The following is a 25,470-nucleotide window of genomic DNA, read 5'->3' on the forward strand; positions in this document are numbered from 1 at the left end:
AGTTTCCAGACTTAGTCAAATTTCAGGATCAGGACTTTCAGACTTAGCCAAATTTTCAGGATCAGGACAGACTTAGCCAAATTTCAGAATCAAGACATCACTCAAGCCGGACTTGCTTATCCATGTGATCACCTGGGCGACACTCAAAATGCAAAGGCTAGCTTACAAAACCCTAAAAGACCAAAAAAACAAACCCTAAAAAGCAAAAAACATGGGTCCCCATTTGCAATGGGGCGATGTGTGAAAACGTCACAACAGGCTTGAATAAGGGAGATTCCAAAAGGGGACATTACAAATGCACAAAATCAAAGCTGAACCAATGGAACAAAGGGAAGCAAAGTTATGGCTTACATAAAAGGTTGGGTCGTCTACCTTTGCTGAGCTTTGATGGATCATCCATGATTACAACTAGAGCTTGGATTCAAAAGTTAGGTACTTTCGTCGCCCTAAATCAAATGAAGGAGACTGAGGCTATCAAGTTCTCTACCCTTCACCTTAGAGGGGCAGCACATGAATGGTGGTATCATGGTTTAGTGACACGGAGTCATGGTGCGACAGTTACTTTATGATCAATTTTACACTACATTGATAGAGCACTTTGAATACAAGGATTAAGAAGCGCACTCCAGAGAATTGGCTCGGTTGAGACAGGTTGGGACACTTGATGCATACATTTCAAAGTTCCAGCAGTTGTCAATAATGGTTTATGATGTGAACAAGAGGAGGTTGAGGTCTTGGTTCATAGCGGGTTTGTCAGAACCTCTCAAAGGTTGGGTTAGAGCTTTTGATCCACCGTCTTTGTAGGACACTATTAAGCATGCAAGGAACATGGAGCTATCCACACCACAAGCTAGATTTCCTAGTAAGTTTCCACAAAGATCCTTATCATAGAGTTTTCCACAAAGGACAAGAAACCGAAGTTTACTAGACCACCAGGTGAGTTTTCTAGGCCAATTGGTGGTGCACCTAGTGATTCAAGGAATGAGTTCAGACAAAAGAGGCTTTGCTTCGACTATTGTGAGCCTTGGACACTTGGAGATAAGTGTAGAAGTGGGGGCAAGGCCCAATGGTTAGAGGACTCTGAGGAACCTAGTGATGATGAGTTGGATGGGACACAAGTTTTTGACGACTAGTATGAGCAAATGGATGCAAAGACAAGTATAGAAGAGCATCGGGATGATTTGGCACAAATGGATGGTACGATTGCTACCATCACTAGAACTCCTCATTATAATGCCTTTAGAGTAAGGGGCATTATGCAACGATAATGAGTCATCATTCTGATTGATGGTGGGATTATCCATAACTTCATTGATTCATCCTATGTGAAAAAGTGTGGCTTGTAGGTTGAGGAGAATGATGGCTTCTGAATGCAAACAACAAGTGGCATGATGTTGCACTATGTTAATCATGTTCCACAATTGAATATGAATTTGGGTAATTACACCCTTACCGATGACTTTTATGTGGTCGATGTTGATGAGACCGATGTTGTGTTGGGTGTTTAATGATTGCATTCTATAGGTCCATATGTCATGGACTTTAAGACTATGCAATTGAGTTTCACAGCAAATGGTTGGAAGATGGTATTACAGGGCTTATCTTTAGATACTCCTCGAGTCATTTCAGCCAAGAGAATGGAGTGAGTTTTTCAACGTTCAAAGGTCAAGTGAGCAATGTAGTGTTTCATTTTAGATAGGTCTACTGATACAAGGCAGTGTGGCTATCATGTTGATATACAGGGCTTGTTCGACAAGCATAGTATGGGGTTTTTAGATTTATCACATGGTCTACCTCCAAATTGTGGTTTTGAGCATTGTTATTGAGCTTGCAGACAGCAAGCTAGTTGTTATGGATACCTACCATCATCCTAGACAATTCAAGGATGAGATTGAGAAGACTATTCGAGAGTTGCTTGATGCGGAACATATACGGCATAGTTCTAGCCCCTTTGCTTCTTTTGTTGTCTTGGTGAAGAAGGATGGTACCATGAGGATGTATAAGAAGATTATCAAGAACAAGTATCCTAATCCATGCATTGATGAGCTAATGGATGAAATACATGAAGTGATCTATTTCTCCAAAATAGATCTCCGTTCTGGATACCATGAGATTCAGGTTTGGGAGCAGGATGTCCATAAGACACCTTTTAGGTGCCACTATGGACATTTTGAGTATTTGGTGATGCCCTTCGATTTATCAAATGCTCCAGCTACTTTCCAATCTTGCATGAACCATGTGTTCAACAAGTAGTTGCGCAAGTTTGTGCTAGTCTTCTCTGATGACATCTTGGTGTATAGGAAGACATGGGAGGAGCATATATGGCATCGAGATGAGGTGTTAAGTATCTTAGCAGCTAACTCCCTTTTTGTGAAAGCCTCTAAGTGTGAGTTCCGCATGACCGAGCTATTATATTTGGGATGTCATTGGTGAAGGTGGTGTGGAGACATATAGGGAGAATATTCAAGCTATAATTGATTGGCCACTGCCAAGGAATGTGTCCAACTTGAGGGTCTTCATTGGTTTATGCACATATTATAGATGTTTGTGAAGGGATTTTCTATATTAACCTCTCCTTTGATAGATTTGACCAAGAAAGATGCCTTTGTTTGGACAGATGAGAACCTAAAGATCATGGACCATCTTAAGAAGGTAATGAGTACTTGTCCTTTTTGGCTTTACTTGATTCATCTAAGCCTTTTGTGCTTGAGTGTGATACATCTAGTATTAGTTTTGGGGCTGTTTTGATGCAAGTCAGGCACCCAAATGCTCATGAAAGTTGAAAAAAGAATGAGGTTCAAAAAAGAGGTTCTCTACATATGACAAGGAAATGTTGGCAATCATGCACGCACTTGAAAAGTTTCGTCAATATCTTGTGGGCAGCAAGTTTACAGTGAGGACTGATCATAGTTGCCTAAAGTATGTCATGGAGCAAAAGGGATTAAATGATAGACAATAACTTTGACTCAAGGTGAGTCAACTTCAAGGATATGACTTTGATATTGAATTTGTCAAAGGGAATAATTATGCTGTTGCTGATGCACTATCTAGAAACCCTTCAATTTTCTCACTTTCAGAAATTTCAGCCTCCTAGAAGGATCATCTACTAGTAGAATATTCAAAAAATTAGCATGCATGTGAGATTCTAGATGGTAAAATCAATGATGAAAGGTATAAAGTGTTGAATTGCATCATCCATTATAAGGATAGAATCTATTTTGTACCGGAAAGTAAGCTAAAACATAAGATTCATATTGCTGTCCATAACAATCAGCTTGCTAGTATTCTGAGTTATTTGAAGACATACAATAACATCTGTGAAAGATTTTCATGGAAAAAAATGAAAAGTTCTGTTCTCAAGCATGTAAGAAAATGCATAGAGTGCCAAAGGAACTAGGCTGAAATTTCTTTTCCAGCAGGGCTGCTACATCCACTCCCTATTCCCAATCAAAAGTGAGCATAAATATCAATGGATTTCATTACCGGTCTGCCCAAGATCAATGGTAAGGATTTTATTTTTGTTGCAGTGGATAGACTCACTAAATATGCTCATTTTATGTTAGTGCCTTTCAAGTTTAAAGCACCACAAGTCACTGGTCTATTTTTTAACAAGTGTTCAGACTTCATGGTATGCCAAAATGAATTGTAAGCAATAGAGGTCGCATATATCAGCATTTTTTGGCAAGAGTTAATGAAGCTGGCTGGAACAAAACTCGATCATAGCACTATCATCCTCAAACAGATGGTCAAATAGAGATAGTAAACCAATGACTTGAAGGCTACTTGAGAAACGATGTTTCGAGGCAACAAAAGGCATGGGCAAGGTGGTTACATTTGGTCGAATTATGTTACAACACTACATATCATATGAGCATAGGTCTGACCCCTTTCAAAGCTTTGTATGGTTATGAAGCTTCTGCATTTGTGGAATTGACTTTTTCTAATTCGAGAGCTCCAAAATCTCGAGTGGGCTAAAGAGAATCAAGATATCCTTAAGGCACTTAAGGATAATATTTAGATTGCATAGGAACAACAAAAGAAATATGTTGTGGTTACATTTGGCCGAATTATGTTACAACACTACGTATCATATGAGCATAGTTCTAACCCCTTTCAAAGCTTCGTATGGTTATGAAGCTTCTACATTTGTGGAATTGATTTTTTCTAATTTTAGAGCGCCAAAAGCTCGAGTGGGCTAAAGAGAATCAAGATATCCTTAAGGCACTTAAGGATAATATTTAGATTGCATAGGAACAACAAACGAAATATGTTGATCACCATAGAGTTGAGACTTGAGAGGTCTTTTGTGGTGGGAGACATGGTACTTTTGCATTTCAACCTTATAGACAATTCTTGAGATAGAGCGCTTGTGGGCCAAGAGGTGTATGAGTGCTCCCAGGCTTGGTGAGGAAGGCAATCTTCGTGCTCTTATCAAGCACGCCACCACAAGATGTAGCACTCATGGACCAGGAGGCGTATGAGTGCTCCTAGGCTTGATTGAGGAGGATGTAGTGCCTCCAAGGTGGATTGAGGGATGGAGTGGACCAAGATCCTACCATATTTGTGGGTCGAGAGGCGAATGGATGCTTCTAGGCTTGAGGGAATCTCAAGTACACCACCCTGAGATGCAACACTCGTGGGTTGGGAGGCATATGAGTACTCTTGGGCTTGAGGATCTTATCAAGTACGCCACCTTGAGATGGTTGGTCGAGGATCCACCCATGCTCTCGCAATATGAGGACAACCATCCTTGAGATTGTGGTTTGCAAACATTTCTAGTGAATTCCTAATACAATTACTATAGAAATATGCTTTGGAATAATTATTAATGCTATTTTGGATTTACATATATATGATGTTTACATGGATATATATGTTACTATGAAATCTTGATATTTGTGTTAATTCTCTATAAAATTAGATGCTATCATATGTTCTTACTTTTTAATGATTATGAATATTGTTGTAGGACCTAAAAAAGGAATATCTTACATAATGTTTTACATTTGACAATATTTTGTTAAATTTATGCCTAAATATAATGCCCAAGTTCACTGTGCTTATTTGGCATGTTAAAATTGGGTTATGGCACTAGATTTCATGATGTTTTAACTTTATCAATCATTCTTTGTGTCTATTTGATTATAGCATATGGCTTTTTTTGATGAATAAGCCTTCATTATTTTTAACAAACTACAAAGATAATAATACAGTATTCACAAAGAAGAAGTCTAGAGGTAGAAGGCACACCCTCAAAGTTAAGCAAGACTAAGTGCAAAATAAAAGATGAGAAAAGTCTAAACAAGATCAAACCCAAACATCGAGAGACAATTAGGCTGCTAAGTGGTAAGAGTAGCACCATCAGAAGGGGGATTATGATCATCTAGTTTAGCCCATACATCAATGGAGATGGAACCATCATCAATTGGTTCCCAACTAGTGTGAACACATTCTTCCTCTTGGTCACCTCTACAAGTTGGTGAGCATGAATAGGAGCAAATAACTAGGTTGAGGCAAGGAAATTGCCAAAATTTGACCTACCAGAGAGACCATGCCCATTAGAAGAAGCACAAGGTAGCCAAGAAGGTTGACACCAACCATGGATACATGATGTCTAGTTCTTTTAGGCTGAGAGCCATGTGACTGGAATCCACAATCCCTTGTGGTAGGCTGGCTAGGTCCATGTCTACACCCACATGGTGGGGAATAACCTAGTGGGAAATAGAAGGCAACTCACTCTAGCAATTGTGCAAGGAACATTACCCCAATGAGATAAAAGCACTTGCAGATGGGAAACTTCAAGTGTAACTATGTTGGCTAGCACATAAATTCACATAAGAATATTAGGGCAAATCATAACTAAGTATATGGCAAAAAATGAACATGAATAGTACATCTCATACAGAGAAAAGAATTTACGTCTTTCCAAATACTAAAGAGAAAATCCACCTTGAAAGCATGCCAAATCTAGGTAAATTTAATAGGGAAGCGGAGGTCAATCTCCCAATAGAACCATATGCTAGGAAAAGGGGTCAAGCATAAAAAGCCTGAAAAAATCATATATCTAAGTCTAGGCCTGCTGAGCTTTGGTACAAAACCAAAAAAGGTGCTTGAGATCTCAGGATGTCCACAAAATGGTGAAGATTAAGAAGTTCCAAATGAGACATGCAAGAGCCAAGGTTCGAAACTTGATAAAGAATGCACCCATAGATGACACACTCGGTGAGTGTCAAAAACTCGCCGAGTTTTTCAGCCTAGCGAGTAGTTGTGACTTCTACTCGCCGAGTTTTTGGCAAAAACTCGCCAAAGATGACACACTCGGCGAGTGTCAAAAACTCGTCAAGTTTTTCAGCCTAGCAAGTAGTTGTGACTTCTACTCGCCAGGAAAACTCGGCGAGTTTTTAACAAAAACTAAAAACTCACCCGTGTTTCCTCATTAGCCGAAAACGGCAAAAACAGCATTCATTTTTTGTTTTTTGATTGGGTTTTGAGCTGAGAAGGGGGAAGTTGACTTGGAAGGACTTGCAAGGTGATTTGGAGCGATTTTTGAGTGATTCCAAGTGGATTTGAAGGGAAAATCAGATTCCCAGGTAAGTTTTTTTTTTTTTTTTCTATGCTTTTTTAAAACAATTTGTTTATTTTTTGTTGTATTTAGATTGATTAGAAATGATTCCTAGGTAGTCTAAATCATTTCTAAGTTATTTGCACAAGACTTAACACTAGATTTGACAAGTTTTGTTGAATTTTCACAATTTTTTTGAAGAATCTAGTTTTCAAAAAAAAATTCAAACCCTACTTTTTAAAAAAAAAAACTTCGAATGATGTCTAAATTTATTTAAACTAATGTAGATAGTTTGCTAAATTGTTTAACTAAAATGTTAATTTTTTTTTTCACTTTGTATGTGTAGGTTAAGTAAGCATTAATCATGGCAAGGGAGCAATGGCCACTAGATCCATGCCCATCTGGATATATAGGCACCCGTCCTAGAGGTGCTAGAGATGGGGCATGGAGGTATGCCTATGAGGGACCCGATCTTGGGTCAGTTATATGCATAAAGTGTGAGAAAATACATCATGGAGGCATCAACTGCCTCAAATACCACCTTGCAGGAATAGATAGGCATGATGCTAGAGCATGCCCTGGGACCAATGAAGAAATAAAAAGACAAATGAATGCCCTACTTGCAACTGGGGAAGAGAAGAAATTGCAAAGGGAGAGGGCAAAGCTAGCCATGAGATCAGCCATAGCTGAATCTCAAGGTGTTTTTGTTGACCTTGAAGAGGAACAAGAAGCACTTGAGGGCATAGTGGGCTCTCGGCGTGGCCCACGTATCCGCAAACCCACCATCACCTCGCCCATTGCTTCTGCTTCCTCTAGTAGAGTACCTGGCACTATTCCACTTCCATCACCACGATTAGGGTCCATAGGTGATTATTTTATGCCCAAGAACACACCTGGAGCACAACTATCATTAGAGGCCACTGGATGGAATAAGGAGGTACATGAGAAAACTGACATTGCAGTAGCTGATTTTTGGTACTTCAACAACATTGCATTCAATGTGGCGGAGAATGCTTATTGGCTGAATTTGGTGACTGCTATGACAGTTTCAGGAAAGGGGTACAAGGCACCCTTCTCGCAGGGATTTGAGTGGGAGGTTAGTAAATTACTACATAGTCCACTTGATTTCATTTTTAATTATTTTTTAGATTTCTTGTCTATTAAATCAAAATTGTGTACTAAGACCTAATTTCACTTTACACTTACAGGTTGCTCACAAATGCAGTTGCTAGGGCAAGAGAAGTGATGGAGGATCAAAAAATTGAATGGGCAAATTATGGTTGCACCATTCTTTCTGATGGGTGGACAGATGGCAAGAACCGCACCATCATCAATTTTTTGGTTGCTTGCAAGGAGAATGTAGTGTTCTTGAAATCTATTGATGCCTCCAGCAAGGTGAAAAATGCAGAAACATTGGCTGGAATGTTGGAGCATGTCGTCATGGAGATGGGGGTAGAGAATGTGGTGCAAATCATCATAGATAATGCAGCAGCATATGTGTCAGCAGGTAGAATCCTTTTAAATTATCACCTTTAGGCATTAGCAATATTTTCATTTGTTGTGGCTTTGTTTTACTTGGTTGCATATTTCTTAAGAATAAATTCTTCTTTTGCAGGAAGAGTCCTCCAAGAGAGGCACCCCACTCTTTTTTGGACACCTTGTGCAGCACATGTCCTTGACCTTCTTTTGGAGGACATAGGAAAACTTGGGTGGGGACTCCAGTTGTGCAAGATGCAAGGAGGATCACCAAATATATTTACAATCACCCTTGGGTCCTAAATTTGATGAGACAGCACACCCAAGGGAAAGATTTGGTGAGAGTTGGTGTCACAAGGTTTGCAACGATTTTCTTGACGTTGCAAAGCCTTCTTGCTACATTGACTTCTTTGAAACAAATGTTTGTGAGTGGAGAATGGCTTACTCACCTTATTCAAAGAAGCCTGAAGGAGAGGTTGTCGCATGCATAGTCTTCGATAGCCAATTTGCACAAAGGGCTGTGGAGATTGTGAAGGTTGTTACTTCAAAACTTTAATTTTTAAATTTTAGTTATTCTTGATTCAAGTCTCTCATTACTAATTTGTAACTTCGTTATTTAAATTTTAATCTTTTTGTAATTTGTATTTTTCAATTGTAGGTATCAGAGCCCTTGGTTCGAGTTCTTCGCTTGGTGGATGGGGATAAAACCCCAATGGGATATCTTTATGAGGCCATGGATAGGGCCAAGGAGTCTATCAAAAATTACTAAAAGGGGGATAGGCTCAAATTTGATCCCATTTGGGAAATTGTTGATAGGAGGTGGAACAATCAGCTCCACCAACCCATTCATGCAGCAGGGTACTTCCTCAACCCTCATTTTAGGTTCGGGGGTTCTTACTCAGATTCGAATGGAGAAGTCATGGAGGGCCTCAGTACATGCATTGAGAGGATGGTACCTGATGTTGAGGAGAGAGACCTCATTGTGAGTGAGCTCAAAAATTATGAGGGAGGAAGGGGTAAGCTATTCTCTTCAGAGCTGGCTAGGAGAGGAAGAACCACTAAAACCCCAGGTATAACATTTACCATTTGGATTTTGGGATCTAAAGACTAAAATGATTGATAAATTACGTTTTCTCTTTTCTCTTTGCTTTCTAACTTTTCCATTTTATTTATTTTGCAGATGCTTGGTGGCAAAATTGGGGTGGAAACACCCCACATCTCAAAAAATTTGCCCTCAGAGTCTTATGTCAGCCTTGCAGTTCATCCAATTGTGAGCGCAATTGGAGCTTGTTTGAAGCAATCCACACGAAGAAGAGGAGCAAGTTAGCGCAGAAACGGCTCAATGACCTTGTCTACGTGCAATATAATCTTTGATTGCACGTAAGGAAGGTAGAGGAACTAGAAGGTGGTCCAATTGACTTGGATGATATAGATCCTTACAGTGATTGGACATCACAGGAGCAGCCACCATTTTTTTCTGACACTGACATCACTGATTTGGAGAGGTAGGCTATGGAGGAGGGGGGTGGATTTGGTTTTAGGCTGGATGACATTGAGGAGGATGAGGATGAGGATGAGGATTCATTACCAATGCCAGAAGCAGGTGGAGACATAGCTTCATCCAGGATGGAGGATGAGTCTCAATCAGCCATACCGAGCGAGGAGGCACAGTCACGCCCACAGCAGACTTATACGACTAGACAGACTAGACCCTCTAATTCTACCTCTCCCCAAATTTTTGCTAGAGCTGGGAAGAGGAAGTTGTAATTGTAATTTGTAATGATGTATTTACTTTTGTTTTTACAAAAACTATTTAGTAATTTACTATTTTGCTTCCAAGCTTCCAGCCATCAACATTCCTCATGAGGATGCGATTTTGTAGACACTTTGCATTTAAATATATCTAGAATCAGTTTGTTTCTTTTGTGTTATCATTTATTGACTCATTGGATGCATCTTCTCATTAATTTTTGCAAAAAAAATGCAGTTTTTACTAAGTTTAAGCATGTTTTTAAGTTGCCGAGTTTTTTGCCAAGTTTTTCCTGAGTTTTCCCCGAGTTTTTTTCTCAGGGGCTTGGCGAGTCGAGCCGAGTCGTGAGTAGTTCAACTATGAATGCACCAAGTAAAATCATTCAATTTGGGCTCAAAAATAATCGACCACATAATCTAAAATTTGTGGTTCCAAGTGCCCAAAGAGAAGTGAAGATGCCAACGATGATTTAATTGAACCAACATGGTGAGATGAGGCGTAAACCACAAATATCCCTTGTGGGGTCTATAACTATGAAATGGCATACCAAGATAGTAGATACTATCCCCAATCTTTCCACCATGGATTGCAAGTCCTAACCTCAATTTTGTAAACAATTTGGAGAGGAAATGCATCAATAATTGTTTGGTAGGCCTCACAATCCTAGTTGAATAGCTAGAATTTCAATTTAGCCTTAGGTCAAGATAAGAAATTTTTGGTAGGTCCCACAATCTTGGTTGAATAATTGGAATTTCAATTTTGCCTTAGGCCAAGATAAGAAATTCTTGGTATCTCTAGTGAAAAGATATGGCAATGTTTTGACTCCTCACTTATAAAGCTTCCCATCTGGTGCGACAATATCTCTACTAGCCGGGTTGTAATGCCTAGCACATTCAGCTACTAACTCAGTGCACTGCATGGTAGGGAGAAAACAGGCAGCATGCACGATGCCACACTTCATCATCTTTCGCGCGGTGATGGTAGGCACGAGGTTGTCCAAACCAAACATCCGCTTCTTGAACTCCCTCAGATTGATATGCCCGAGGTTAGTGGCGCTAACGTTCTTCCACTTCGAGGTCATCCTTGACTCGGGAGGAGCGTCCTTGTCCACTTGAAATTTCATCGTGCTTAAAATCTGCTAGTAAACATGAAGCTTATGTTAGCAATTGGTTCACGAATTGAAGAAAATTGAGGCTGTGAATGGCTAAGTGTTTGGAGATTTTATTTCATTTCATACTTAGCCACAAAAATGGATTTTCACATGTAAACTCTTCAATCCTAAGGATAATTATGATTGCAATCCAACACCAAGTGTTATAACTTCAAAACTTTCCTTCTACTTAGTCAATAAAATGATTTTTCTTCGCTAAAACTTTGAATAGATCCACCAAAAATCACTTTCAATGACTGAAAAACTCAGAAAATGCAATAAATCTGCATTTTAAATTCAACTTCACCTTCGAATGAATGAGAATAAGGCTAGGAGTTTTTAAGAAAACTCAAAAAAATTAACAACTCTGCCTTATACCAGCTGATTCCACTGCAAAATCTGCGGATTCTTTGACAAGAAGCTCACCCAACTGCAAGCAATATCACGATTTTTTTCCAAATGAACTTCAATCTACAAAAATACTTCTCAACGTTTTCCTCAGCTTGCTAATAGAATTCGAACTTCTTGGTGTAAGAATGAAGAAACAAGGTAGGCCTGCTAATGGGCTTTTGAGGGTTAATCTTCAGAAAAAGGGTGAACCAATTCAAGAGTGGGCTCTGCCTGATAAAGGGTAGACTAAGATTAATTTTGATGGCGCTTCGAGGGGCAATCTAGGGGTCTCTGGAGTTGGGGTAATTGCTCGAGACAATTGTGGCAACACGCTGGCCATAGGTGCTAAAAGATTGGTGGATGGATCGAACAACGTTGCTGAGTGTCAAGCGGCGTTAGAAGCCATTCTCATGGCTATGAAATTGGGAGTGAAGAAAATCCATTTGGAGGGAGATTCTTAGATTGTGGTGAATGGGATAGCTAGAGGCCAAATGGAGGCATGGCACTTAGACAAGCATGTTCGAAGAATGCAACTTCTGTTGGGTGGTTTTGAAGACTTTAAAGTGACTCACGTCCTCAAGGAAGCAAACTTGGAAGCTGACAAGCTTTCAAATGTGGGAGCAAATGGCTCCTTGGAAAATAATTTTAGATTGTTCGAGGACTTTAGAAATTTAAGTCCTCATGATTTTGATTTTGGCCCAAGAGATCATTGCAGAGCTCGAGTTGAAGCAGATACCCGAAGTACTTTTCCTGATACATTCATTGTGCAATCTGTAATCTGAACTCAGCCAGCACTCCTTAAAGATGATCACAACAAGTAGCCAGTAACCATAAGTAATAAGTAACCAAATCACATAATGGTAACTCATCATGGATCCCTTTTATAATATTCATCTTGCCTTGCCTGTAGAGGATGAATCCAGAACTTTATCATGTACACCTGCAAGACATGAATACAAACACAAGTATATATATGCACATCATGGACTCTTTCCATGATATCCATCACGCATATACACCATTCATTGCCTGCTAAGAATGATGAAGAGCTTCCATTTCAATCTTCTCTCAGAGAAGATTGCAGCACCAACTTTATTTGCACACGAGTATTCTCCTTAATCTTCTCCCAGAGAATGTTAGGGTTCCCACAGATACTGAGAGGGGGGGGTGAATCAGTATCTTACCGGTAATGAAATTTTCTTAAAACTGAATATGCAAAATATAAAGTAATAGTATACCGGTATGCAAGAATTAATGCAAATAACAGAATCGAAAGCATCCACATGAAAAGAACACCATAACACAAGATGTTTAACGAGGAAACCCGGTGTGGGAAAAACCTCGGTGGGATTTGTGACCCACAATATTCACTTACTGGCCAATAAGAGAATATTACTTACAATAGGGGCCTGCACATGCACGAAGGCCAACTGCCTAGAGCTCACTGCTCAATAAGAAGTCACACTGACTTACAATGAGGATTTATACTAATCCAATATTCTGTACTGCTTTACAATAGCATCTTCAATGCCAGATTCAGTACCGGTTCTTGCTCTGTTCTTTACATATACCCTTGACCTACAATTCGCACATTAGGTCTGCCTTATAATTTATTTATTGCTTTCTATCCATATCCTACAAATGCCTACAATGATCTCTTTTATATACAAGAGTCATTTTACAATTTGCCAAGTCGGCTTACAATGATAAACAAAATATTACATATCAAAAATCCTGTCGGCCTCTGTGCCGGTATACATATTTCCTTCTGTGCCGGTGTACATCTTCTATGCCGGTGCCGGTGTAGATTGATTTTGTTGATGCCGGAGCACTGTTTTGTTTGAGTAATGCTTTGCCGATGCCATAGGATTGCAAGGTTGTCTGAGTAATGCTTTGCCGGTGCCATAGGATTGCAAGGTTGCCATCAATGACAAAACCTTCAATCACACACAATGTCTCATTGGAGTGTCCATATGCCAACAATCTCCCCCTTTGGCATTGATGGCAACACTCATGAGAAATTTCAAAAAGATATCCAAAAATCTGTAGACCAAAAAAAAATGTTACCAAAAATGTGAGAGCTCCCCCTGAGCATGTGATCCCTGTGTTTTGAATTTTCTCATCTAGTATTCCCCCTTTGGCATCAATGACAAAGGTTAGTAGATAACCTCAACCTCGTAGTTGGGTAGTTATTATCTGAAGAATATCTCCCAAAATTAAGTTTATGCCATCCATAAACTTCTTGCTCTCCTTTATTGCTATCTCAGTTCTGTATACTATACCGGTGAGATGCTGCAAGTGCTCTGCCGGTGTTTTGCTACCCTGTGTTAGTGCCTCTGAGATTTCCTTACGCAGAGATGCTAAATAGTCCAATCTTGGACTTAGTTTAGATCTCAAAAATTTTGCCTTGTTTATTATTTTCTCTTTTTCTCTTTCTAATTTGAGCAATTCTTCCTCAAAATTTGTTATCTTTTCCTCAAAAACTGATAATGTATCGGGTGAGTTAACAAAATTATTAGCAAGTTTATTGATCTCTTCCTGTACCTTGCTCATCTTTTTGTCTACATCCGTGGTCAAAAAGTTTATCTTACAGGTGTCTTTGTACAGAGTTTTGTACTCTTTCAATAAATTGCACAGTTCCGGTAGAAGTGTGTCAAATTCCCTGTTACACTTCTTTATTCCTTCCTTAAAGAATTTTTATTTCTCTTTTTCTACACTTTCCTTTATAGTTTCTACCTTTGTTTGCTCAAAATTTCCAGAAATATATTTACAAAGTGTATCCAATTGGCCTAAAGAATCTTTGTTGGCTATATTACAATTGGGAGCTATTGATTTCAAAACTGGAATTGAATCATCTATCGCTTTATAGGCTTGTGAGCTATAATCAGTTATTTTCTTGATAGATTCGAGCAATACCTCTGTTACATTTGATGGTGACCCAATAAACTGAGTGTCGGTGGAAGTGACCATGCTGGTATTGACCTCTGGTAGGTCTGTTTGTGTCTCCATCTGTTTAAGCACAGTTTTTCCTGCATCATTTCTTACCGGTGGCATCTGTTCTGGAGCCTTTAGCTCTGTTGGTTGCTCTGTTTGTGTTCCAGATTCCATCTTTTTCTCTGAATCTGCTGCCGGTTGCTCTTTGTTTCCTATTGTTGGTTGCTCTTTGTTATCAGATTTATCTGTGGTATCCTTATCTACCACTATGTTGATTTTTTGAGTATCAACATTCACAGTATATAGGACTTCAGGATTAGGATTATTATCCTCTGTGTCCATGCTCTTAGCTGCCGGTTGATCTTCTGCAGTTGTTGTTTTTACCGGTGGAGTATTTAAAGGAGGTGGGGGTAAGTTGTCTCTAATCTTGATACTTGGTGGTCCACCAACTTTACCTTTCCCTTTGTCCTTTTGATATAACAAAATGGGCTTGGGATTCCTATATTCTTCTTGTTTTTCTTTTTCAACCAAGAATGTATCCCAACCATCTTCTGTTTCATTTGAAACTTCAGTAACTCTACCTGCCATTAGTGATATTTGCCGGTGTGCAGTGGAAAAAACTGTCCGGTTGGCCTGAGCTATCAAATCATCAATTTCCTTAGGTGAGTTGACCGGGTATACTGCAAGTAATTTTTCTATTTTAATTTTCTTATCCAACTCAACTATTCCTTGCCTTCTGGCCTCAAGTCTTTTATATAATTCATCAGGAATTTCATTTAGGACTTGCATCAAAAACTTTTTATACATGTCCATGTGTAATATAACACTTTCCTCAACTTGTCCTTTCTCATCATCTGATAGGGTGTCATAGATTTTCCCTATGTTTTTCAATTTACCTTCCTGTGTGATCTCATTCGGTAATATGTAAAAAGGGGCCAAGTCAGTGTTTGTCTTCTTCTTCTTTTTGGGGGTCAGCTTTTTCTTAGGTGTGGCTTTCTTGACTAGAGACCTCACAGCTTGTTGCTTCTATCTTGTCCTTCTAGGTGAAGGAGTGGATACCGGTGAGGGGTCTCTTTTCCTAACAACTCTTTTGAAAGTTGCTGGCATATCTCCTTCTGAGGAGGTATCTACCGGTGATAGATGAGTTTCTGGCTGTTGGGCTGCCAACTCTTCTTCTGTTATGCCAGTTTTCTTTAATACATCATCTTTTATGGCTTTTGCTTGCCTAGTTCCTTTCCTCACAAATGCCTCAACTTTCTTTACTCTCTTTTTAGATTGAATTTGACTTTCGATGGTCTCAACACTACCAAATACTTCTTCCTTTGGTTCATTGGGGGCTTCCAAAAGTGCTTTGGCATAAGTTTCCACTATGTGGTCATCTGTTTCATACCCCATCTCTATAACCCAGATTGTTCTTGGGATGACTACTTCCATCCAGATCTCATCCTTTTTTATTACAAAGCATATATCATCCTTGTATTTGTTGACAATTTCTTGTGATAGTCTAATTCTTTTATTCATTCTGACCTTTAGTGCTTGAAAATACTCATTGATATTCTTTTCTCTGTTTTCACCCATGTTGTGAATAAGTCAGACAATTGTTTTCCTACCGGTATGTCGAATCCAAAATCCTTATAGCCTATACCGGGAGCTTGTTTGGTTATATGTAACATTAAGCATACAAGCAAATTTCCAAATCTAAAGGTTCCTTTCTTATCCTTCTTGATTTTTGCCAAATTGTCAATTAACTCATCTTTTAACCATTCACAGATATCAATTTTTACATTATCCTTAACCATGTCATAAGCACTTTTTATGCATAAACTGGAAACAGAGTTAAGCCTATTTGCATGAGTTGCTTTGTAACCTAGAATCATGCTAATGAATCTCACATTTGTATCGGTCACATCATTAACCCTCAATGATCTTTTGTCGGATGTTGCACCAGTTAATTTCATTAGTAGGTCATTGGAGACCTTCTTGGTTTTGTCGGGTTTGGTACCGGTGGAAGGTAACCCTGTTACTGCTTTCACAGCTACCTTTGTAATTTTATGCACTGAGTCAAGCCAAAAGAATGAGCCATGTACCCTGCTAAGAACTATCCTAACCACTTCCTTGGGAAATTTAGGAATGCAGAGGATTTCAGTGAATCCTAGGGTTTCAACAATTTTATGTTCAGGTTTCACATTTCCGGCATTGTCACATATAACAGATTTATACATGTTTTTGATTTCTTCATCACCCAATTCCTCTATGTTGCAATGAATATACATTCTAGGGTCTTCTGCATAAACAACACCCTTTGGAATTTGGGAAAAAGCACCTGTGTTGTCATCTTTCTTAGCTACCTCGAGAACTAGCTGAAACACAGGCCTAGGTCGTTTTATAACCTCGACTACTGTAGGGTTTGCTATGAATTCAGGTGCAGAGGAGGATGCCATGATGATAAATACCTTTTTCTGCCTTTGGATGGATTGATTGCTGAAGTGCTTTGCCTCTTTGCTCGGAATGCCTTAGCTCGGAAATCTTCGCGCTCTCTGAAAGTTTGAATTCACGGTGAAATGAAATGGAGCCAAAAACCTTATTTTATAAAGTCTTTTCTGCTACCTACCACATTAATTGTTTGTCGGCAATGTATTAACTCAACTTTATTTGCCAGTAATGAAGGATTTTCAACTTCTTTTCTCTAACCGAGGGAATAATAGCACGTTTCATTAAATTGCCAAACCCTCAAGATAATTTTCTTCAATTTGATGAAGAACATCCTGCCGGTGGAGCATTGCTTTGTCCTGCTAGTGGAGCATCATATTGTCCTGCCGGTGAAGCATTTGTTGGTTCTACAGGTGGAGGAGTAACCCCAATATTTAGATCACCTTTTTTAATCCATTGCTTTGAAAATTCTTGCTTAACCTCTTCAACCTTTTCTTTAGCTTTCAAGCTAGTACTTTTGTTATCTACCGGTGTACCTTTACTTCTACAGAATTTAGCAATATGACCAATCTTGTTACATGCATAACAAGTTACATTATTTTTCTGAATAGCTTTCCCATAACCTATGCCGGTTTGTGTTCTGCATTTCATAGTTGAAAATCTCGGACTCGCCTCGGACTCGGCAAACCAAAATTTTGGACTCGGACTCGGACTCGTGAAAGACTCGCGAAAGACTCGGCAAAGACTCGGCAAAAAAAAAAAACCGTAGTTTTACAAAAAAACATAAAGAAATTAATGCATTTAGAGAACATAAGTGCCATAATTGAAACATTACACATGTCATATGATCTACAAAGTACAAACACGCAATATTTGAAATTTCATCATTCATGGCAGCATATTCAAGTTTCAAGTTTCAACTCTAAAATGTATAATACTATAATGGCAGCATAAGTATATAAATGTTCACAAAATTACATATAATGATATGTCCAAGTCCAACTGCAAATGTGAAAAACAGCAATGTGAATGAACAAACCAAAGAGAAGACTACATCTTCCTCTTTGTATTTTTCCTAATATAGCTCAATTTTTCAGGCCTTGAGCTAGAAGTAGTAGCAGTGGGTGTTGTGGTATCTAAATGGTGAGATGAGTCTTCTTCAAAGTCATAGTCCTCATCATCATCCTCATCTTCGTCCTCATCTTCATCCAATCTTGCTCCTTCTGCATCTTGTGCTGCTCCTCTCTCTATTTCTGCAATTTCTTCTTCGGTAAGGAGGACATCATCACCATCATTTTGTTCATTCATGGTCCAATCACCATATGGATCAATTTCATCCAAGTCAATGGCCTCATGTGAAACACCCTCCACTTGTCTAACTCGAAGGCAAAGGTTGTACCGAACAAATACTAGATCATTGAGCCGCTTTTGTGACAATCTATTTCTCTTCTTTGTGTGAATGCTTTCAAAGACACTCCAATTTCGTTCACACCCAGAAGCACTGCATGGCTGAGACAAAACACGGATAGCTATCTTTTGAAGATTAGGCGTGCCGGCACCATAATTCTCCCACCATAAATCTACAAAAAACATTTAGAAATATTAGAATTGAGAAAAAAATGTAACAATCAAGTTTGTAGGTTTTTTCTTGCACTATTGAACTAAGTTACTAAATGTTTTACCTGGTTGTTGTTTTCCTCTCCTATCAATTGCTAGTTGTGATGAGAAGAGTCTCCCCTCTGCACTTTTGTAGATCTTGAACAATGGAATGAACATTTCCAAATTCAGAAATAGATACTAGATAGTCAAAGTGTCAAACTCAAATTCAATAATGAACATTTCCGAATTCATAAATAAAGATAGAGCAATTGCAAATGTCAAATCTCACCTCCAACTCATCAAGAACCTTGTCTCTCAACTCAGGATTAGGTGTCATCTTATCAATGCATGTAATAACACCTGCCATGACCTCCTCATCAGCCCTAAATGAATCAGAGAAGTAGAATTTCGGGTTCAAAAAGTAGGCGAAGGCATGTATCGGTTGGTGGAGTTGGTTTGTCCACCTACGATCAATGATGCGCCAAAAGATTTCACATTTTCTTGCATTTCCACGATAGTAATGTGAAATGGCCTCTTTGGCCCTATCCATGGCCTCATAAATGAAACCCATTGGCATGCCCTCTCCATCCACCATATGAAGAACCCTCACCAAAGGTTCTGTCACCTAAAAAAATTAAAACAAATTTTAAATTAATACAAAATCAACCCCTAAAAAATAAAATCAGCAAATAGACAAGATTGTATAAACTTTACTTTTGTGTTTGTTACTTACCGCAGTCAACTCCTCTCCACTTTTATTGAACCCATCATCAAAAACAATGGTCACAATCTTCTCTGCTTCAGGTCTTTTGGAGTATGCAGACCCCAACCAAGCATCTGACACAAACATCTGCTTAAGATGAGGAATGGCACTAAGAATGCTCTGCAAAGTGATAAAGTGGCTAGCAAATCGTGTCACTCCAGGTCGCACAAGGTCCTTGCCATTTGTGTATTTTCTCATCAAAGCAAGCACCCAAGTATGGTTGTAGATGAATTTGGTGACACTTTTTGCATCTTCAACCACCTTCTTCACCCATCCAATCTTCCCAATGTCCTCTAGCACCAAGTCCAAGCAATGTGCAGCACAAGGACTCCATGTAATCGAAGGATGCCTCTGCATAAGCATTCTACCTGCAGATACATATGCAGCTGCGTTGTCCGTGATAATTTGGACAACATTCTCAACTCCAACTTCCCGAACCACACCATCCAACAGATTACACAAAGTCTCTGCATTTTTTATTTCATTTGAGGCATCAACAGACTTTATGAATACCATTGCACCATTTGAAGCCACCAAGAAGTTGAGAAGAGTCCTATTCCGTCCATCTGTCCATCCATCAGATAAAATGCTGCATCCTTTTCTCTTCCAATACCTTTTCTGATCATCAACCACACCTTCTGTATTTTTCACAGCTTTCTCTAGCAATGGCCCACTGAAGTCATGACCTGTTGGGGCCTTAAACCCCTTACCCGCCACTGTACATGCATTAACAAAACTTTCCCAATACACATTGTTTGCTGCATTGAAAGATAGATTATTGTAAAACCAAAAGTTTGAAGCTGCTATCCGTGCTTGTTCATGCTTCTCTTTATTCCATCCTGTACCTTCAAGTGAAGGTTGTGCACCTGGAACATTGTGTGGTACAAAAAAATTAGGGTCTGATCTAACAGGAGTGCCACTAGCCTCACCCTCATTGTCACCAAAAGATGAAAGTGACTGACGACCCCGACTATGACCAATGGGACCTGAAGTGGACAATGTGGGATTCATTGCAGCTGCTATGGCTTCTCTTGTTTTTTGCCTTTCTTCCTTATGCATATCATTCTCAGCAAGAATGGCCTTCATCTCTCTAATAATTTCAGGAGTTGATTTGGGGCATGCCTCCACACCATATCCAGGTATTTGTGCAAGGTGGTATTTTAATCTATTGATTCCACCAATCATCCATCTTGTGCATTCGGTGCAAGTGACCTCCCCCTTTTTGCTTCCTGCAATCCCATATTTCCAAGCTTTATCTCTTTGTCTTCCTGACCTTGGGGTTGCCCTTGGAGTTGAACTTGCCATTGCTGATTTAACATGAAAAAAAAAAAATCAGCAGGGTTTTATGGAAAATCAACAAAAAAAATGACAATGAATCATTTGGGAAAAATAGCATTCAAAAACAAGAAAAAAAAAAGAGGAAATAACTTAGGAAAGAAAATAGAAAAAAATTTGGCAGCATATCCCCTTGTTTTTCAAGATTTTTTTCAGTTTCAAAACAATGAAATGATTCAAATGAAAAAAAAAAAGAAGGAGAAAAATCCTTACCTAGATCTCTCTTGCTGATTTTTCCTTCTTCCCTCTACTCCTCCAAACCCTTCTAACCTGCTCCAGCCAAAAAAAACCCAAATTGAAGTCAAAAAATGAAAAAAAAATTGGTTTTAAGCCCCACGGGCGCGTTTTTTCTGGGCCCGCGAGTCCCTGTGAAAGACTCGCGAGTCCGAGCGAAAGACTCGCGCGAGTCTTTGCGAAAGACTCGCGAGTCTTTCGCAGGGACTCGCCTGGACTCGCCACGCGAGTCCTAGGTGAGTCGACTCGGCTCGCCAAAGGACTCGCGAGTCCGTGGCGAGTCCGAGGCGAGTCAAAGAGTTTTAAAACTATGTTGCATTTATTTGATAAATGACCAAATCTTCCACAAACATAACATCTTACATTCATTCTGCAATTTTCAGAGTTATGACCAATTTTGTTGCATTTGGTGCATTGACCGGTGGGAGGATTGATGTTCTGATAATTCCTAGATCTACATTCATTTGCCCTATGACAATATTTATTATAGTTAAAGCATTTTCCATTGAATTTGTAAGTATTAGAGGGTCTTACCGGTTTGCTTTGATCCTGGGTATTTGCAATACCGGAGCTTTCTCCAACTTCAAATCCAACTCCAGAAGTGTCACCTTTGGGTTTTTGATTCTTCAATAAGGTACCAAGTTCTTCTGAGCTTTTCTTGAATTTTTCTTTGTGTTGATTTGCAGTTTCCAATTCCCTTTCCAAGATCTCTTTTTGTCTCATTAGTTCATTCGAGTCATTTTGAGTATGCATTAGATCTGTCTTCAACATGTCATTTTCATAGCTAAGTCTTGTGTTCTCATTTGCTGCATCACTTAGTCTTCTGGTCAATTCTTCTTCATTCTTCTTTCTGTCCTCAATCTCTTTGCAGAATCTCATAGTCATATCCTGCATTTCATTTTTTGTTGTCATGATCTCTTGTTTCAATTTGCTTATCATATCATTTAGTGATTCCTTTTCATCATTTTCATTTTGCAATTTTTCACAAAGTTCTCTTCTCTTGTTTCTTGTAACAGTAAGATTTTCTTGAAGTGCCTGAATAATGTCCTGAGCTGCTTGTAAATCATCTTCTAATTTGATATTTTTCAACTTCTCTGCATCATAGTCAGTAAGAGCTCCTTCAAGTTGCTTCATCAGATTTTCCATCTTTATTGGTGTCAAGATCTTCCTCAAGCTATTAGGCTTCTGAAAATAGAGGACCAAGCTCTGATACCAATTGTTAGGGTTCCCACAAATACTGAGAGGGGGGGGTGAATCAGTATCTGACCGGTAATGAAATTTTCTTAAAACTGAATATGCAGAATATAAAGTAACAGTATACCGGTATGCAAGAATTAATGCAAATAATAAAATCAAAAGCATCCACATGAAAAGAACACCATAACACAAGATGTTTAACGAGGAAACCCGGTGTGGGGAAAACCTCGGTGGGATTTGTGACCCACAATATTCACTTACTGGCCAATAAGAGAATATTACTTACAATAGGGGCCTGCACATGCAGGAAGGCCAACTGCCTAGAGCTCACTGCTCAATAAGAAGTCACACTGACTTACAATGAGGATTTACACTAATCCAATATTCTATACTGCTTTACAATAGCATCTTCAATGCCAGATTCAGTACCGGTTCTTGCTCTGTTCTTTACATATACCCTTGACCTACAATTCGCACATTAGGTCTGCCTTATAATTTATTTATTGCTTTCTATCCATATCCTACAAATGCCTACAATGATCTCTTTTATATACAAGAGTCATTTTACAATTTGCCAAGCCGGCTTACAATGATAAACAAAATATTACGATTCAAAAATCCTGTCGGCCTCTGTGCCGGTATACATATTTCCTTCTGTGTCGGTGTACATCTTCTGTGCCGGTGCCGGTGTAGATTGATTTTGTTGATTCCGGAGCACTGTTTTGTTTGAGTAATGCTTTGCCAGTGCCATAGGATTGCAAGGTTGCCATCAATGACAAAACCTTCAATCACACACAATGTCTCATTGGAGTGTCCATATGCCAACAGAGAAGAATGTATTGCCTTTACCTCAATCTTCTCCCAAAGAAGAATGTAACATCAGAAAATCATAATCTTTCATCTTGCTTACAAGCATAGAATGAAGTTACATAAACCATAGTCCTCCAATTTGCACACAAGCAAAAAATGAATAAACATAATCTTCTATCTAGTACACTTTCCATCCAGCACACAAGCATAGGATGAAATTCCATCTTTTCTACCATCTTACATTGCCTGCAGAGGATGGTAACAATTACTCTTCTCCCTGAGAAGATTACACTACCACATTACCCGTAGAGGGTGGTTGATGAAACACAATGCATCACTGAGGTTGAGACTCCTTCTCAATCAAGACGGTGTTCTCCACAGCTCCAAGTCTATTTTCTGAAGTACTCAAGCTTCAAAAGACTTGGTGAGAACATTTGCAACACAAGATTATCCTGCCATAAGACACTGAATTTTCAGGTATCTCTATACGACTCTGATAATAAATAATTATAAGAAACCATTCAACAAGAATTTGAAAAACCACACAATTTCCTTGATACAGTTCATGCTCCAATGAATTCAGCTTCAGTAGTACTCAATGTGACTGAGGACTGTTTGTTGTAGTCCTAAGAGATCATAGGGTATCCAAGTTACAACAAGAGATTGAAGTGACTTCCCTTTATCTGAGACACTTCAGAATCTGAGTTAGCCTTCTAAGATGGTTATAGTCTTCTGCTCACAATCATTTGAGATTTTCAAAATGCTACAAGATATGCTTGGCAGCAACAACATGCTTCAACCTTGATCATGAATTAGCTGAGGCATCCACCAATCAGCTGCTTGTCTTTAGATGGATCTGCAAAATCAGACTTTGCTACAGACATCCTCAATCTTTATGTTAGTTTTCATAAAGGTTTACAATCCATTATTCTAAATATCAAAAGTATACTTGACTTGGAATAATTTGGTTAGATCCTTGACATATTTCTAATCCTAGAAGACAATAAATTTAGATCCTTGCGCTAATTATTCCTTATATTCCAATGATGAGAATAGAGTTAAATCATCACATCAAAAACCAAAATACTTTAAGAAGGGAAGTTAGAACTTTACAAAACCCTAGACTTAACAAATGATTGTCAATTCTTTAATACTAAGTCTTCATTGAAGATGGGACTCCCTCTTAATCCTTAATCAAATAAGAATCAATAAGGGAACCAAAAATCATATAAAACTGAAGATGCTACTTGCTTTTCTCTTACTTTCACCTTCTGCAAGGTGAATTTTCAGAAGACCTTCATCTTTAACCCTGAGAGGCTGAGATACAACCTAGTTCCCATCCGAATAACCATACCTAAAAGGATCCTTATATACTTATGAACAAAAACAGGCGTGAGATTCAAGCAAGCAAAACACATAAGCCAAATCATCTTTCAAACTGAACAACTGAAATTGAGATTTCTTAGAAACCCAATCACAAGATATAGTATGACTACATACATATGATTGATAAATATCAAGTAGAACAGAATCTTCATACTTTGCTGAACAAGATCCTAATTATATTCAGCTTTGGTGGAAGTAGAAGAAATTAACGAGTAAAATGCTTACCTCAGCCTAAAGAGATCTCAATGCTAATCACAGAAGGAGAACACTGACTTGTTTACATGTTATGTAGGTCGATGAGAGTATTTTCTGGTCTCTCCCCAGATGTGGAAGTGCTAGAGCATCAGGTTGTTGCCATTGAGGATGGATCTGCTTCTATTGATCGCAGAATAAATATGAAAATATTTTGTATGGATACAGCCCTTGTGGTAGATAATCTACAGGTGATTCAGCATGATAATAATCTGCATGTTTCTAGTTTATTTACTCTTCCAGCCCTTTCTCAGGAAAGAGTATCTCATGCTTCTCAGAGTGAATTTATGGAGCCTGGTGTTCAGGTAGTTGACAGCGATGATGGAGCAACTGCAGCCCCAGACACTTTTTAGTTTCTGTGGTGTTCAGGTAGTTGAAAGTGATGATGGAGCAACTGCAGCCCCAGATACCTTTTGGTATCTGTTTTGTTCTCCTTTTGTTTGTAATATTTGTTTTTTGGGTCTCTCTCCATAGTCTCTATGGTTTTCAGCTATTTTATGATCATGTTTTCATTGGGAGTGGGCCCTATATTATCTACAAAAAATAATTATTAACTAGCACACTTATATATTAGTTATCATTGCACCAAAAGCATTCCCTCTATGAAAAAGGGCTTGTGAAACTATAGAATCAATGGTTGAATCGTTATATAAAGGATGCAAGAAAATAAAGTGAATCTTGATGTAATGTCCCCTTTTGGGATTTCCCTAAATCTTGCCTTAGATTACTATTGTCAATTGATAAGGGAGGGTTAGAGAGAGGGTTCCTTTATCTTCTTAAAGGGAAAACAGTTTGCCGGTCACTTTATTGTTTTCTGTTCTGCTAAAATATTCTCCCTTTTGATTCTTTTTTCATTTAGATCAGAGTGTAGATCGAACTTCTGTATATATCTGCATATTAATCTATTTGTATGTGTTTTCTATCTGCATAAGGAATTCACTGGTAATCATACCCAGATGCTGTTATAAGGAATCAATCAATTTCGGTGTGGCTTTCTGAAGGTATCTTTAAGTTTGATCTGCCTGTGATGTTGATGTAATTCTGAGTGCAGTCTATTTCTTTCCAACTGATTCATGTATTATGGATTAAGTATGAATGTCATACATATTGCAGTCTATATTAATATTACTACTGAATTCTGCATAAGAACATTATCAGGCTTCATATATTAAGCACATCCCCAACCAAGAACAACGATGTTA

The 25,470-nt window shown here is 38.7% G+C and overlaps 2 protein-coding genes across 4 annotated transcripts in view; both read right to left on the reverse strand.

Moving 5' to 3' along the window:
* Positions 1-25,470, reverse strand: part of LOC131032799 (probable magnesium transporter NIPA4) — a 72,107-nt gene that overhangs the window by 40,536 nt on the left and 6,101 nt on the right. The window lies entirely within an intron of this gene.
* LOC131876309 (uncharacterized) lies at positions 18,913-20,724 on the reverse strand. Its single transcript, XM_059221245.1, has 2 exons — positions 20,603-20,724; positions 18,913-20,361 (listed from the first exon to the last, which is right to left on the reverse strand). Exon 2 carries the CDS (start codon positions 20,357-20,359, stop codon positions 18,974-18,976), a length of 1,386 nt encoding a protein of 461 aa, XP_059077228.1. The 5' UTR covers positions 20,360-20,361; positions 20,603-20,724; the 3' UTR covers positions 18,913-18,973.

The sequence above is a fragment of the Cryptomeria japonica genome, chromosome 5, assembly GCF_030272615.1.
Source record: "Cryptomeria japonica chromosome 5, Sugi_1.0, whole genome shotgun sequence".
NCBI classification, from domain to species: domain Eukaryota; kingdom Viridiplantae; phylum Streptophyta; class Pinopsida; order Cupressales; family Cupressaceae; genus Cryptomeria; species Cryptomeria japonica.